Source organism: Salmo salar, chromosome 01 (assembly GCF_965601325.2).
Source record: "Salmo salar chromosome 01, fSalSal1, whole genome shotgun sequence".
NCBI lineage: Eukaryota > Metazoa > Chordata > Actinopteri > Salmoniformes > Salmonidae > Salmo > Salmo salar.
In genome coordinates, this window is record NC_138291.1 from 32,373,030 (window position 1) to 32,387,653 (window position 14,624).

General features: G+C 44.9%; 1 protein-coding gene across 22 annotated transcripts in view; it reads right to left on the bottom strand.

Moving 5' to 3' along the window:
• bltp1 (bridge-like lipid transfer protein family member 1) overlaps positions 1–14,624 on the bottom strand; it is a 136,362-nt gene that overhangs the window by 7,797 nt on the left and 113,941 nt on the right. For all 22 annotated transcript variants that reach the window (XM_014191706.3, XM_014191736.3, XM_082973711.1 and 19 more), the window contains 3 exons: positions 1,879–2,019; positions 1,430–1,675; positions 1,001–1,154 (listed from right to left, as the gene is read on the bottom strand). In XM_014191706.3, coding sequence (XP_014047181.3) covers positions 1,001–1,154; positions 1,430–1,675; positions 1,879–2,019 — 541 coding nt within the window. The remainder of the gene's footprint in view (positions 1–1,000; positions 1,155–1,429; positions 1,676–1,878; positions 2,020–14,624) is intronic.

A 14,624-nucleotide genomic window follows, 5' to 3' on the forward strand; every position in this document is an offset into this window, starting at 1 on the left:
AAACGGGCCCAACAACATATTGGTAATAATTGTGTTACAATTATTTTAACATATTGGACCATGCATATAGCCTATGCATGGTCTATATTATCAGATGTGCTATTAGCAATAAGCATCATCACCTGCAGCCCAACTTATGAAGGAGAGTGGCTATACAATTTACATAGGCTGAAGCATGGGGTTTGTCTATCTGCATTGGACACAACATCCTGTTTGTATTTTTTTTTTTAATGATTATTATTTTATTATAAATATGAATATTGAAATAATGATAACTTTTTGTTTGTTTCTATTACAAAGTATGTCACTGCCCTTTTGACGACATTGCCCCCCTTTAAGAGCTCTGTTGTGCAGCTGCGCCTAAACCATGCTTGAAACTCCGGTTGTAAAAATGCATTTGTAAAACAATTGCAAATAATGAAATTGAAGGAGTAGAGAAATAATTGCAATGTAAAACTGGGATCCCCCGCTTTTTTTAACACATGACAAAACTGCTTTCATTTGCCAGCAGCTACAGTTGGCTACACACCGGTGTCTGAGTTGAGCGCTGCTGTGGTGCGCATTATAGACTATTTCATTCCCTTCATCTGAACATCGGGAATATATCTCCCTGGATATTTTTATTGCCTCTCCAGAATCCATGACGGAAATTCATTGCAGTGATAGAGAACTTTAACCCCTGCAGATATAAACATTAGGTAAAGTGCTGATATGAATTAAAAGGAATAGACAATCTGTGTACTGAAACTGGCCCCTAGCGTGTAGAGCAAGGCTCTCGAACCCTGTTCCTGGAGAGCTACTGTCCTGCTGGTTTTCAATCCAACCCTAATCTAGCGCACCTGATTTTTTTTATAATTAGCTAGTAAATAAGCTGAATAAGGTTGGTCACAACTGGGGTTGGAGCTTAAACCTACAGGATGGTAGCTCTCCAGGAATAGGGTTGGAGAGCCCTGGAGTAGAGTATAGTGTGTTGCGTGGGAGGGGAAAAAGGGAGACCTACGTGTTGTTGCCCATGACATTGCTCATGTTCATCTGGACGTTGAGCTGCTTCAGGTTGATGGCGAACACCACTAGTGTCTCCCACGGGGTCCCTTGGGGGCCGGCTGCCTTGCCGTTTTTATTAAACGACGGCGTGGACGTCTTGGTCACAGAATCTATATGGAAGGGAAATGTATGATGTAACGGCATTCTCCCCAAAGCTATTTGTCTAAATTAGAGAGAGTTAATTCCTAATCTAAAAGTGTCAAAGAGTACACACTAGCTCAAGTATAAATGAGAGATATAGTATTCATTCATTATTCCTACTGCATTTTAAGTCTACGTTGTGAAAACAATCTCTACACTAAGCTAAAAAAAACAGCATTAACACCGCTTTAATCCGATCGTGTCATTCCTCGATGCTGTTGAGCCCTCATTTTTGAGCTGATACCTCTTCTGGGGGCGGAGGAATCAGAGACGCTCCTGGTGCGTCCGGGGCCTGGGGACTTGAGGTGGGAGGACAGGCCCCCGGGGGACATGTTACTCCCAGTGGAGTGGTCAGAGAACACATTGGGGGACTGAGGCATGTACTGCCCAGTGCTACCATCCCAGGTCCTCCAGTAGGCTTTACGGCTGGATTCTGGTGACAGGTGCTGGGTCATGTTCTCCACAGAGTCTGGGGTGGCAGGACCTGAGGCTGAAGGAGAGAAGCAGGTTGAGGTAAAGGGCATATTTTCAAATGTAAACACAGGTTTGGGAAAAATGCATACTGTTTTAAAGGGACCGACATTAGCAGAGTTGGAGATTGAAAGGGAACAGAGTAAAAATGTTGATCAATTATTGCATGAGGAAAATGGAGCCATAAGTGTGCAAAGGCATATTAAGGAGGTGTGTGTCTACCTGTTGGCATGTTGATGGTCTGGTCTCCCAGGAAGAGGCGTCTGGCGATGCTGCGCCGGTACCAGGCTCTGGGGAAGGCCAGGATCTCACTTAGCCTCCGCATGTCATACTTGAAGGAGGCCGAGCCAATGTCACACACAGCTGAGAAGAGAGAGAAAAAACACTCAAAGTTGGCCAGGAATCCACATTTCTGTGGAGGGGAATTAATTACTTAATTAATCAAAATGGATCAGCTTTAGTGACAAGATATACAGTTACATCCAAAATATTACAAATACTAAACTATATTGGATGTAGGGCTGTGACGATTATGGAATTTGGGGTAACAATTAATTATCATGCAAATGGACACAGTTATTGTCATGTCTTTTTTTTAACCCCTTTTTCTCCCCAATTTCATGGTATTCAATTGGTAGTTACAGTCCTGTACCATTGCTGCAACTACCGTACGGACTTGGGAGAGGCGAAGGTCAAGAGCCATGCGTCCTCCGGAACACAACCCAGCCAAGCCGCACTGCTTCTTGACACAACGCCCACTTAACCCGGAAGCCAGCCACACCAATGTGTCGGAGGAAACACCGTACACCTGCCGACCGTGTCAGCGTGCATTGCGCCCGGCACACCACAGGAATCGCTAGTGCGCGATGGGACAGGAACATCCCTGCAGGCATCCCCTAACCCGGACGATGCTGGGCCAATTGTGCGCCGCCCCATGGGTCTCCCGGTCCCGGCCGGCTGTGACAGAGCCTGGACTCGAACCAGGATCTCTAGTGGCACAGCGAGCACTGCAGTGACTTAGGCCACTGCGCCGCTCGGGAGCCCTATATCTGTCATTTTTGTTCAAATGTTTTGAGCTTGTAATGAATCTTTGAAAATTTGCTACGACAGACCTAATGAATACAACACAGCTTTGGTTACACCGGTCTCAAAAATGTATGGTTTTAACTGCTTAGAACTTTTGGAAATGAAGCTTCTCATCCCGACCCTGCCATTCTGTTCGTAAAATGTTTACAAAATGGACCAACCATGTTAAAATTAAAAACTGCTATTGGGTAAACTACAGTGCATTCCGAAAGTATTCAGACCCCTTGACTTTTACCACATTTTGTTACGTTACAGCCTTATTCTAAAATATTTTTGTTGTTGTTGATCAATCTACACACATTACGACAAATCAAAAACAGGCTTTAATTTTTTTTTTGCAAATGTATAACATACGTAAAACTGAAATATCACATTTAAGTAAGTATTTCAGACCTTTTAATAAGTACTTTGTTGAAGCACCTTTGGCAGTGATTACAGCCTCAAGTCTTCTTGGGTATGACGCTACTAGCTTGGCGCACATGTATTTGGGGAGTTTCTCCCATTCTTCTCTGCAGATCCTCTCAAGCTCTGTCAGGTTGGATGTGGAGCGTCGCTGCACAGCTATTTTCAGGTCTCTCTACAGATGTTCGATCGGGTTCAAGTCCGGGCTCTGGCTGGGCCACTCAAGGACATTGAGATTTGTCCCGAAGCCACTCCTGCTTTGTCTTGGCTGTGTGCTTAGGATCGTTGTCCTGTTGGAAGGCAAACCTTCGACCCAGTCTGAGGTCCTGAGCAGGTTTTCATCAAGGATCTCTATACTTTGCACCGTTCATCTTTCCCTCGATCCTGTCTAGTCTCCCAGTCTCTGCCGCTGAAAAACATCCCCACAGCATGATGCTGGGCCACTTAAGGACATTCAGAGACTTGTCCCGAAGCCACTCCTGCGTTGTCTTGGCTGTATGCTTAGGGTCGTTGTCCTGTTGGAAGGTGAATCTTCGCCCCAGTCTGAGGTCCTGAGCACTCTGAAACAGGTTTTCATCAAGGGTCTCTCTCCCATCTCCACAGAGTAACTCTTGGAGCTCTGTCAGAGTGACCATCGGGTTCTTTGTCACCTCTCTGAGGCCTTTCTCCCCCGATTGCTCAGTTTGGCCGGGCGGCCAGCTTTAGGAAGAGTCTTGATGGTTCCAAACTTCTTCCATTTAAGAATATGATGGAGGCCACAGGTGTTCTTCGGGACCTTCAATACTGCAGACATTTTTTGGTACCCTTCCTCAGTTCTGTGCCTCGACAAAATCCTGTCTCGACCTCATGGCTTGATTTTTGCTCTGACACACACTGTCAACTGTGGGACTTTACATAGACAGGTGTGTGCCTTTCCAAATCATGTCCAGTCAATTGAATTTGCCACAGGTGGACTCCAATTAAGTTGTAGAAACATCTCAAGGATGATCAAAGGAAACAGGATGCACTTGAGCTCAATTTCGAATATTATAGCAAAGGGTCTGAATACTTATATAAATAAGGTATTTATGTTATTTTTTTAAATACAAAAAACAGTTTTCGCTTTGTCATTATGGGTTATTGTTTGAAGATTGATGAGGAAAATGTTTTATTTAATCCATTTTAGATTAAGGCTGTAAAGTAAGTTTATGTGGAAAAAAGGAAGAGCTCTGAATACTTTCCAAATGCACTGCATATATACATAAAGTTGAATCCCCCTTCTCCTAAAATGAATGTATAAAGACAATATATTTTTGGTTCGTTCACGGTAACCGTCCATAATTCAAATTAAAGTTCTGTCACGTGAGCCGAATACAACAGTGAAATGCTTACTTCCAAGCCCTGACCAACACTGCAATTTTTAAGTAAAAAAATAGGTATTAGGTAAACAATAGATAAAGAAATAAAAAAAACAAGCAGTAAAATGACAGTGAAAATAACAGTAGCAAGGCTATATACAGGTGGTACCGGTACAGAGTCAATGTGCGGGGGCACCGGTTAGTCAGGCTAATTGAGGTAATTGTCATTTAGGCAGGTTACCTTAGTGTTCTTGGGCACAGGGACTATGGTGGTCTGCTTGAAGCATGTTGGTATTACAGACTCAATCAGGGACATGTTGAAAATGTCAGTGAAGACACCTGCCAGTTGGTCAGCACATGCCCGGAGCACACGTCCTGGTAATCTGTCTGGCCCAGCGTGCTTGTGAATGTTCACCTGTTTAAAGGTCTTACTCACGTCGGCTACGGAGAGCGTGATCACACAGTCGTCCGGAACAGCTGATGCTCTCATACATGCCTCAGTGTTGCTTGCCTCGAAGCGAGCATAGACGTGATATAGCTCGTCTGGTAGGCTCGTGTCACTGGGCAGCTCACGGCTGTGCTTCCCTTTGTAGACTGTATTAGTTTGCAGGCCCTGCCACATAAGACGAGCGTCGGAGACGGTGTAGCATGATTAAATCTTAGTCCTGTATTGGCGCTTTGCCTGTTTGATGGTTCGTCGGAAGGGCATAGCAAGATATATTATAAGCTTCTGGGTTAGAGTCTCGCACCTTGAAAATGGCAGCTCTACCTTTTAGCTCAGTGCGAATGTTGCCTGTAATCCATGGCTTCTGGTTGGGGTATGTACGTACAGTCATTGTGGGGATGACGTCCTCGATGCACTTATCGATGAAGTCAGTGACTGATGTGGTGTACTCCTCAATGCCATCGGAAGAATCCCGGAACATATTCCAGTCTGTGCTAGCAAAACAGTCCTGTAGTTTAGCATCTGCTTCATCTGACCACTTTTTTATAGACTGAGTCACTGGTGCTTCCTGCTTTAATTTTTGCTTGTAAGCAGGAATCAGGAATATAGAATTATGGTCAGATTTGCCAAATGGAGGGCGAGGGAGAGCTTTGTATGCGTCTCTGTGTGTGGAGTAAAGGTGATCTAGATTTTTTCCCCCTCTGGTTACGCATTTAACATGCTGATAGGAATTAGGTAAAACAGATTTAAGTTTCCCTGCATTAAAGTCCCCGGCCACTAGGAGCGCCACCTCTGGGTGAGCAATTTCCTGTTTGCTTATTTCCTTATACAGCTGACTGAGTGCGGTCTTAGTGCCAGCATCCATCTGTGGTGGTAAATAAACAGCCACGAAAAAAATGGATGAAAACTCTTGGTAAATAGTGTGGTCTACAGCTTATCATGAATTACTCCACTTTAGGCGAGCAAAAGCTAGAGACTTCCTTAGATTTCGTGCACCAGCTGTTGTTTACAAATATACACAAACCGCCCCCCTTGTCTTACCGGAGTGTGCTGTTCTACCTAGCCGGTGCAGCGTATATCCCGCCAGCCGAATGTTTTCCATGTCGTCATTCAGTTACGATTCGGTGAAACATAAGGCACAGTTTTTGATGTGCCGGTGGTAGGATATTCGTGATTGTACCTCGTCTAATTTATTGTCCAATGATTGTATGTTGGCAAGTAATATTGATGGTAAGGGCAAATTTCCCACTCGCCGTTGGCGGATCCTTACGAGTCACCCAACCCTGTGTCCTCTATACCTGCGTCTCTTTCTCTTGCAAATGACGGGGATTTCGTCCTTGTTGGGTGTCTGAAGTACATCCTGTGCGTCCAGCTTGTTGAAGAAAAGATCTTTGTCTAATCCGAGGTGAGTGATCACTATCCTGATATCCAGAAGCTCTTTTTTTTCCCGTAGGATACGGTGGCAGAAACATTATGTACAAAATAAGTTACAAATAACGCGAAAAAAACCCCCACATAATTGTCAGTTTACACGATTATACGATAATTGTGCCAGTCCTAATTGTATGTAAAAAAAAATTGGGGAAATTATATTTATGCTAGGGTTGTCAGAGGTAATCAGTTAACTCGAGTTAACTGTCATTTTAGTGCATATTGTTTTTTATTGTGATTAATCGCATTGTCTGAAAACATCCAAAATACATCATTTATACAAGTAAAAACAACAATGCGATGACAAAACAGGTTGACATTGTGGTTAAAGAATTTACCAGATTTCGCTAACCATTACCTTGGACAAAATCAATAAGTCAATATTCCTGTAATGCGACTTGAATAACAAATCTTAAATAACAGCATCAATTGGAGATTAATCGCGATTAATGACAGTAAACCATGCGATTAACTCGATGAATTCCCACCCCCCCGTTTGACAGACCTTTTTATACTAATACATTTGCTCAGAGAAAGAGATTGTGTTGAACAAGCAATTAAAAAAAAATCATAAAAGACAGTTTATATTCTTATAAATAAAATCAAACAAAATCTGCTTAACATTCTACTTTTTAAAATGAATCTGTATTGTGGCCTTTCCATGGCTTCCTGTTTCACTGGGGTATAAAAACTAGGTAACACAATGGAGAAAAAAAAACTGAAATATGTAACTTTTCGGGTGTCCCGACCAAATTCACATAGAAATAAGAGTTAAAGATCTGTCATGCTCTTCGAAAGCAAGTCTAAAAAAACAGTAGATTTGTTCTACGTGCACTATTTCTATGCATCCCGTTCTTAAATTTCAGCTGAAAATACATTATTGGTTATTGAAAATATAATTTCACAGCGGTTTAGATGGTACAATGATTCTCAACACTATACTTGCTTGTTTTGTCACAAACTAAAATTAGGCGAACTATTAGAATTTTAGCAACCAGGAAATGGCTGAGCGATTTCTGCATATTGCACATTTAAGAATTTTAAAACCACTCGCACGTGGTAAACTAGCCTGGTAGAGGGTGGTTCTGGAGATAAAGAAAAATCCAAGGGCCACAGTTGGAGAATTACAGAACTTGGGGTCACCAAGTTTCCAAATATACCATTAGACACCACCAATATACTCTTTGGAAGGGTTGCCAGAAAAAAAGCTTTTTTTGAGAGCAACCAACAAATGTAAACGCCTGGAGTTTGCTAAACGACATTGGCAATTGGATTGGAACCGGGTGCTATGGTCAGATGAGACGGAAATAGAGGTCTTTGTCCACGCAAACCAACAGTGGGTTTGGTGTCGAAAGAAGGATGCATATGCAGAAAATAACCTCATACCTACTGTATAACATCTTTGATGTTATGGGGTAGTTTTGCTTCCACTGGTCCTGGGGCCCTTGTTAAGGTCAACGGCATCATAAATTCTACTAAGTACTTGGACATTTTAGCCAAAAACCTGGTTGCCTCTGCCAGGAGGCTGAAACTTGGCCGTAAGTGGATCTTCCAGCAAGACAATGACCCCAAACATACACCAACATCCACAAAGAAATAGTAAAATGACCACAAAATCAACATTTTGCAATGGCCATCTCAGTCTCCGGACATGCACCCCATTTGAAAACCTGTGGTTTGAATTGAAGAGGGCAGTACATAAGGCCAGACCAAAGGATATCAAGGATCTAGAAAGATTCTGTATGGAGGAATGGTCTAAGATCCCTCCCAATGTGTTCTCCAATCTCATAAACGGGGAGGGTGCACAAAGTATTGAAAACAAGGGTGAAAATAATTAGAGAAAGAAATATATTACACAATGGCGCCGGAGAAGAAGGCTGACGTTTTACGTGTCCCCAACCGATTGTTTTTTGTTTGTTTATTTGTAACGTATTTTTTTAAACTTATTTTGTACATAATGTTTGCTGCTACCGTCTCTTATGACCGAAAATAACTTCTGGACATCAGGACTGCGATTACTCACCACGGACTGGCAGAATCCTTTTTTTCCTTTAACGAGTCTGACGAGCCCGACGCAAATGATATACTGCTTTCTCGGGAACAGGCCCACATCCCAGTGATTTGCGTGAAGAGGAGGCGGAGAAAAAGGGGCCAAAGGACGGGCTGCCTTCTGAGAATTCGTAGGCGATTGAATAAACCTCCACTTCCTTCCGTTCTGCTAGCAAACGTGCAATCTTTGGAGAATAAAATAGATGACCTACGCGGAAGATTAAACTACCAACGGGACAATCAAAACTGTAATATCTTATGCTTCACGGAGTCATGCCTGAACGACGACACTATAAACATACAACTGGCTGGTTATACGCTCTACCGGCAGGATTGAACAGCAGCCTCTGGTAAGACAAGGGTTGGCGGACTATGTATTTTTGTAAATAACAGCTGGTGCACGATATCTAAGAAAGTCTTGAGCTATTGCTTGCCTTAGGTAGAGTATCTCATGATAAGCTATAGACCACACTATCTACCTAGAGAGTTTATATCTGTATTTTTTCATCTGTATTTTTCAAAGCTGTTTACATACCACCATAGACTGAGGCTGGCACTAAGACAGCATTGAATGAGCTGTATTCCGCCATTAGCAAACAAGAAAACGTTCACCCAGAGGCGGGACTTTACTACAGGGAAACTTAAATCTGTTTTACCAAATTTCTATCAGCATGTTAAATGTGCAACCAGAGGGAAAAAACTCTGGACTACCTTTACTCCACACACAGAGACGCATACAAAGCTCTCCCTCGCCCTCCATTTGGCAAATCTGACCATAATTCTATCCTCCTGAGTCCTACTTAGAAGCAAAAATTAAAGCAGGAAGCACCAGTGACTAGATCAATAAAAAGTGGTTAGATGAAGCAGATGCTAAGCTACAGGACTGTTTTGCTAGCACAGACTGGAAAATGTTCCGGGATTCCTCCGATGGAATTGAGGAGTACACCACATCAGTCATTGGCTTCATCAATAAGTGCATCGATGATGTCGTCCCCACAGTGACCGTACGTACAAACCCCAACCAGAAGCCATTGATTACAGGCAACATCCGCACTGAGTTAAAGGGTAGAGCTGCCGCTTTCAAGGAGCAGGACTCTAACCCGGAAGCTTATAAGAAATCCTGCTATGCCCTCTGACGAACCATCAAACAGGCAAAGCATCAATATAGGACTAAGATCGAATCGTACTACACCAGCTGTGATGCTGGCAGGGCTTGCTAACCATTACAGACTACAAAGGGAAGCACAGCCGAGAGCTGCCCAGTGACACTAGCCTACCAGACGAGCTAAACTACTGCTATGCTCGCTTTGAGGCAAATAACACTGAAACATGTATGACAGCACTGGAAGACTGTGTGATCACGCTCTCCGCAGCCGATGTGAGTAAGACCTTTAAACAGGTCAACATTCACAAGGCCGCGGGGCCAGACGGATTACCAGGACGTGTACTGTGAGCATGTGCTGACCAACTGGCAAGCGTCTTCACTGACATTTATAACCTCTCCCTGTCCGAGTCTGTAATACCAACATGTTTTAAGCAGACCACCATAGTCCCTGTGCCCAAGAACACTAAGGTAACCTGCCTAATTGACAACTGACCCGTAGCACTCACATCCGTAGCCATGAAGTGCTTTGAAAGGCTGGTAATGGCTCACATCAACACCATTATCCCAGAAATCCTAGACCCACTCCAATTTGCATACCGCCCAAACAGATCCACAGATGATGCAATCTCTATTGCACTCTACACGGCCCTTTCCCACTTGGACAAAAGGAACACCTATGTGAGAATGCTAATCATTGACTACAGCTCAGCGTTCAACACCATAGTGTCCTCAAAGCTCATCAATAAGCTAAGGACCCTGGGACCAAACACCTCCCTCTGCAACTGGATTCTGGACTTAATGACGGGCCGCCCCCAGGTGGTAAGGGTAGGTAGCAACACAACCGCCATGCTGATCCTCAACACGGGCCCCCCAGGAGTGCGTGCTCAGTCCCCTCCTGTACTCCCTGTTCACTCATGACTGCACAGCCAGGCACGACTCCAACATCATCATTAAGTTTGCAGACGACACTTGGCTCTGGCGCCGATAGATGGCCGCCTCGCTTCGCATTCCTAGGAAACTATGCAGTATTTCATTTTTTTTGTGTGTTATTTCTTACAATGTTACCCCAGGAAATATTAGGTTTTATTACATACAGTCGGGAGGAACTATAGGATATAAGAGCAACGTCAACTCACCAACATTACGACCAGGAATACGACTTTCCCGAAGCGGATCCTCTGTTTGGCCCACCACCCAGGACAATGGATCGGATCCCAGCCGGCGACCCAAAACAACGGCGCCGTAGAAGGGGCAGACGGAGCGGTCTTCTGGTCAGGCTCTGTAGACAGGCACATCGTGCACCGCTCCCGAGCATACTACTCGCCAAGGTCCAGTCTCTTGACAACAAGGTAGACGAAATCCGAGCAAGGGTAGCCTTCCAGAGAGACATCAGAGACTGTAACGTTCTTTGTTTCACGGAAACATGGCTCACTCGAGACACGCTATCGGAGTCGGTACATGCCTTATGATTAACGAGACGTGGCGTGATCATAACAACATACAGGAACTCAAGTCCTTTTGTTCACCTGACTTAGAATTCCTCACAATCAAATACCGACCGCATTATCAACGAAGAGAATTCTCTTCGATCATAATCATAGTCGTGTATATTCCCCCCCAAGCAGACACATCGACCGCCCTGAAAGAACTTCATTCGACTCTATGTAAACTGGAAACCACATATCCTGAGGCTGCATTTATTGTAGCTGGGGATTTTAACAAGGCTAATCTGACAACAAGGCTCCCTAAATTCTATCAGCATATCCATTGAGCAACCCGGGCTGGCAAAACCCTGGATCATTGTTACTCTAACTTCTGCGACGCATATAAGGCCCTCCTTTCGGAAAAGCTGACTACGACTCCATTTTGTTGCTCCCAGCCTATAGACAGAGACTAAAACAGGAAGCACCCGCGCTCAGGTCTGTTCAACGCTGGTCCGACCATCGGATTCCACGCTTCCAAGATTGCTTAGATCACGTGGACTGGGATATGTTCCGCATAAGGTCAAACAACAACATTGATGAATACGCTGATTCGGTGAGCGAGTTAATTAGCAAGTGCATCGGTGATGTTGTACCCACAGCGTCTATTAAAACATTCCAACCAGAAACCGTGGATTGATGGCAGCATTCGCGCAAAACTGAAAGCGCGAACCACTGCTTTTAATCAGGGCAAGGTGACCGGAAACATGACCGAATACAAACAGTGTAGCTATTCCCTCCGCAAGGCAATCAAACAAGCCAAGCGTCAGTATAGAGACAAAGTGGAGTCGCAATTCAACGGCTCAGACACGAGGGGTACGTGGCAGGGTCTACAGTCAATCACGGACTACAAAAGAAAAACCAGCCCCGTCGCGGACCACGATGTCTTGCTCCCAGACAGACTAAACAACTTCTTTGCTCGCTTTGAGGACAATACAGTGCCACTGACACGGCCCGCTACCAAAATCTGCGGGCTCTCCTTCACTGCAGCCAATGTGAGTAAAACATTTAAACATGTTAACCCTCGCAAGGCTGCAGGCCCAGACGGCATCCCCGGCCGCGTCCTCAGTGCATGCGCAGACCAGCTGGCTGGTGTGTTTACAGACATATTCAATCAATCCTTATCCCAGTCTGCTGTTCCCACATGCTTCAAGAGGGCCACCATTGTTCCTGTTCCAAAGAAAGCTAAGGTAACTGAGCTAAATGACTACCGCCCTGTAGCACTCACTTCCGTCATCATGAAGTTCTTTGAGAGACTAGTCAAGGACCATATCTCCTCCACCCTACCTGACACCCTAGACCCACTCCAATTTGCTTACCGCCCCAATAGGTCCACAGACGACGCAATCGCCATCACACTGCCCTAACCCACCCATACAGAGGAATACCTATGTAAGAATGCTGTTCATCGATTACAGCTCAGCATTTAACACCATAGTACCCTCCAAACTCATCATTAAGCTCGAGACCCTGGGTCTCGACCCCGCCCTGTGCAACTGGGTCCTGGACTTCCCGACAGGCCGCCCCCAAGTGGTGAGGGCCTTCCCTGTAGCTCAGTTGGTAGAGCATGGTGTTTGCAACACCAGGGTTGTGGGTTCGATTCCCACGGGGGGCCAGCACAGAAAAAATAAAATAAAAAAATAAAACATGTATGAAATGTATGTATTCACTACTGTAAGTCGCTCTGGATAAGAGCGTCTGCTAAATGACTCAAATGTAAATGTAACAACATCTCCACCCCGCTGATCCTCAACACTGGGTCCCCACAAGGGTGCGTTCTCAGCCCTCTCCTGTACTCCCTATTCACCCACGGCTGCGTGGCCATGCATGCCTTCAACTCAATCATCAAGTTTGCATACGACACTACAGTGGTAGGCTTAATTACCAACAACGACGAGACGGCCTACAGGGAGGAGGTGAGGGCCCTCGGAGTGTGGTGTCAGGAAAAAAACCTCACACTCAATGTCAACAAGACAAAGGAGATGATCATGGACTTCAGGAAACAGCAGAGGGAGCAGCCCCCTATCCACATTGACGGGACAGTAGTGGAGAGGGTGGAAAGTTTTAAGTCCCTCGGCGTACACATCACGAACAAACTGAAATGGTCCACCCACACAGACAGCGTGGTGAAGAAGGTGCAACAGCGCCTCTTCAACCTCAGGAGGCTGAAGAAATTCGGCTTGTCACCTAAAACACTCACAAACTGTTACAGATGCACAATCGAGAGCATCCTGTTCGGGCTGAATCACCGCCTGGTACGGCAGCTGCTCCGCCCATAACCGTAAGGCTCTCCAGAGGGTAGAGAGGTCTGCACAATGCATCACTGGGTGCAAACTACCTGCCCTCCAGGACACCTACACCACCCGATGTCACTGGAAGGCCAAAAAGATCATCAAGGACAACAACCACCCGAGCCACTACCTGTTCACCCCGCTATCATCCAGAAGGTGAGGTCAGTACAGGTGCATCAAAGCGGGGACCGAGAGACTGAAAAACAGCTTCTATCTCAAGGCCACCAGACTGTTAAACAGCCATCACTAACATTGAGTGGCTGCTGCCAACATACTGACTCAACTCTAGCCACTTTAATAATGGAAAAATGTATGTAATAAATGTATCACTAGCCACTTTAAACAATGCCACTTTATATAATGTTTACATACCCTACATTACTCATCTCATATGTATATACTGTACACTATACCATCTACTGCATCCTGCCATCTTGATGTAATTAAATGTATCACTAGCCACTTTAAACAATGCCACTTTATATAATGTTTTCATACCCTACATTACTCATCTCATATGTATATACTGTACTCTATACCATCTACTGCATTTTGCCTATGCCGTTCGGCCATCACTCATTCATATATTTTTATGTACATATTCATATTCATTCCTTTACACTTGTGTGCATAAGGTAGTTGTTGTGAAATTGTTAGGTTAGATTACTTGTTAGATATTACTGCATGGTCGGAACTAGAAGCACAAGCATTTCGCATTAACATCTGCTAACCATGTGTATGTGACAAATAACATTTGATTTGATTCGACACAACAGTGGTAGGCCTGGCCACCGACAACGACGAGACAGCCTATAGGGAGGAGGTCAGAGACCTGGCCGTGTGGTGCCAGGACAACAACCTCTCCCTCAACGTGATCAAGACAAAGGAGATGATTGTGGACTACAGGAAAAAGAGGACCGAGCATGTCCCTATTCTCATCGACGGGGCTGCAGTGGAGCAGGTTGAGAGCTTCAAGTTCCTTGGTGTCCACATCACCAACAAACTAACATGGTCCAAGCACACCAAGACAGTCGTGAAGAGGGCATGACAAAACCTAATCCCGCTCAGGAGACTGAAAAGATTTGGCATGGGTCCTCAGATCCTCAAAAGGTTCCTGACTGGTTGCATCACTGCCTGGTATGGCAACTGCTCTGCCTCTGACCGCAAGTCACTACAGAGGGTAGTGTGAATGGCCTAGTACATCACTGGGGCCAAGCTTCCTGCTATCCAGGACCTCTATACCAGGCGGTGTCAGAGGAAGGCCCTAAAAATTGTCAAAGACCCCAGCCACCCCAGTCATAGACTGTTCTCTCTGCTACCGCACGGCATGCGGTACCGGAG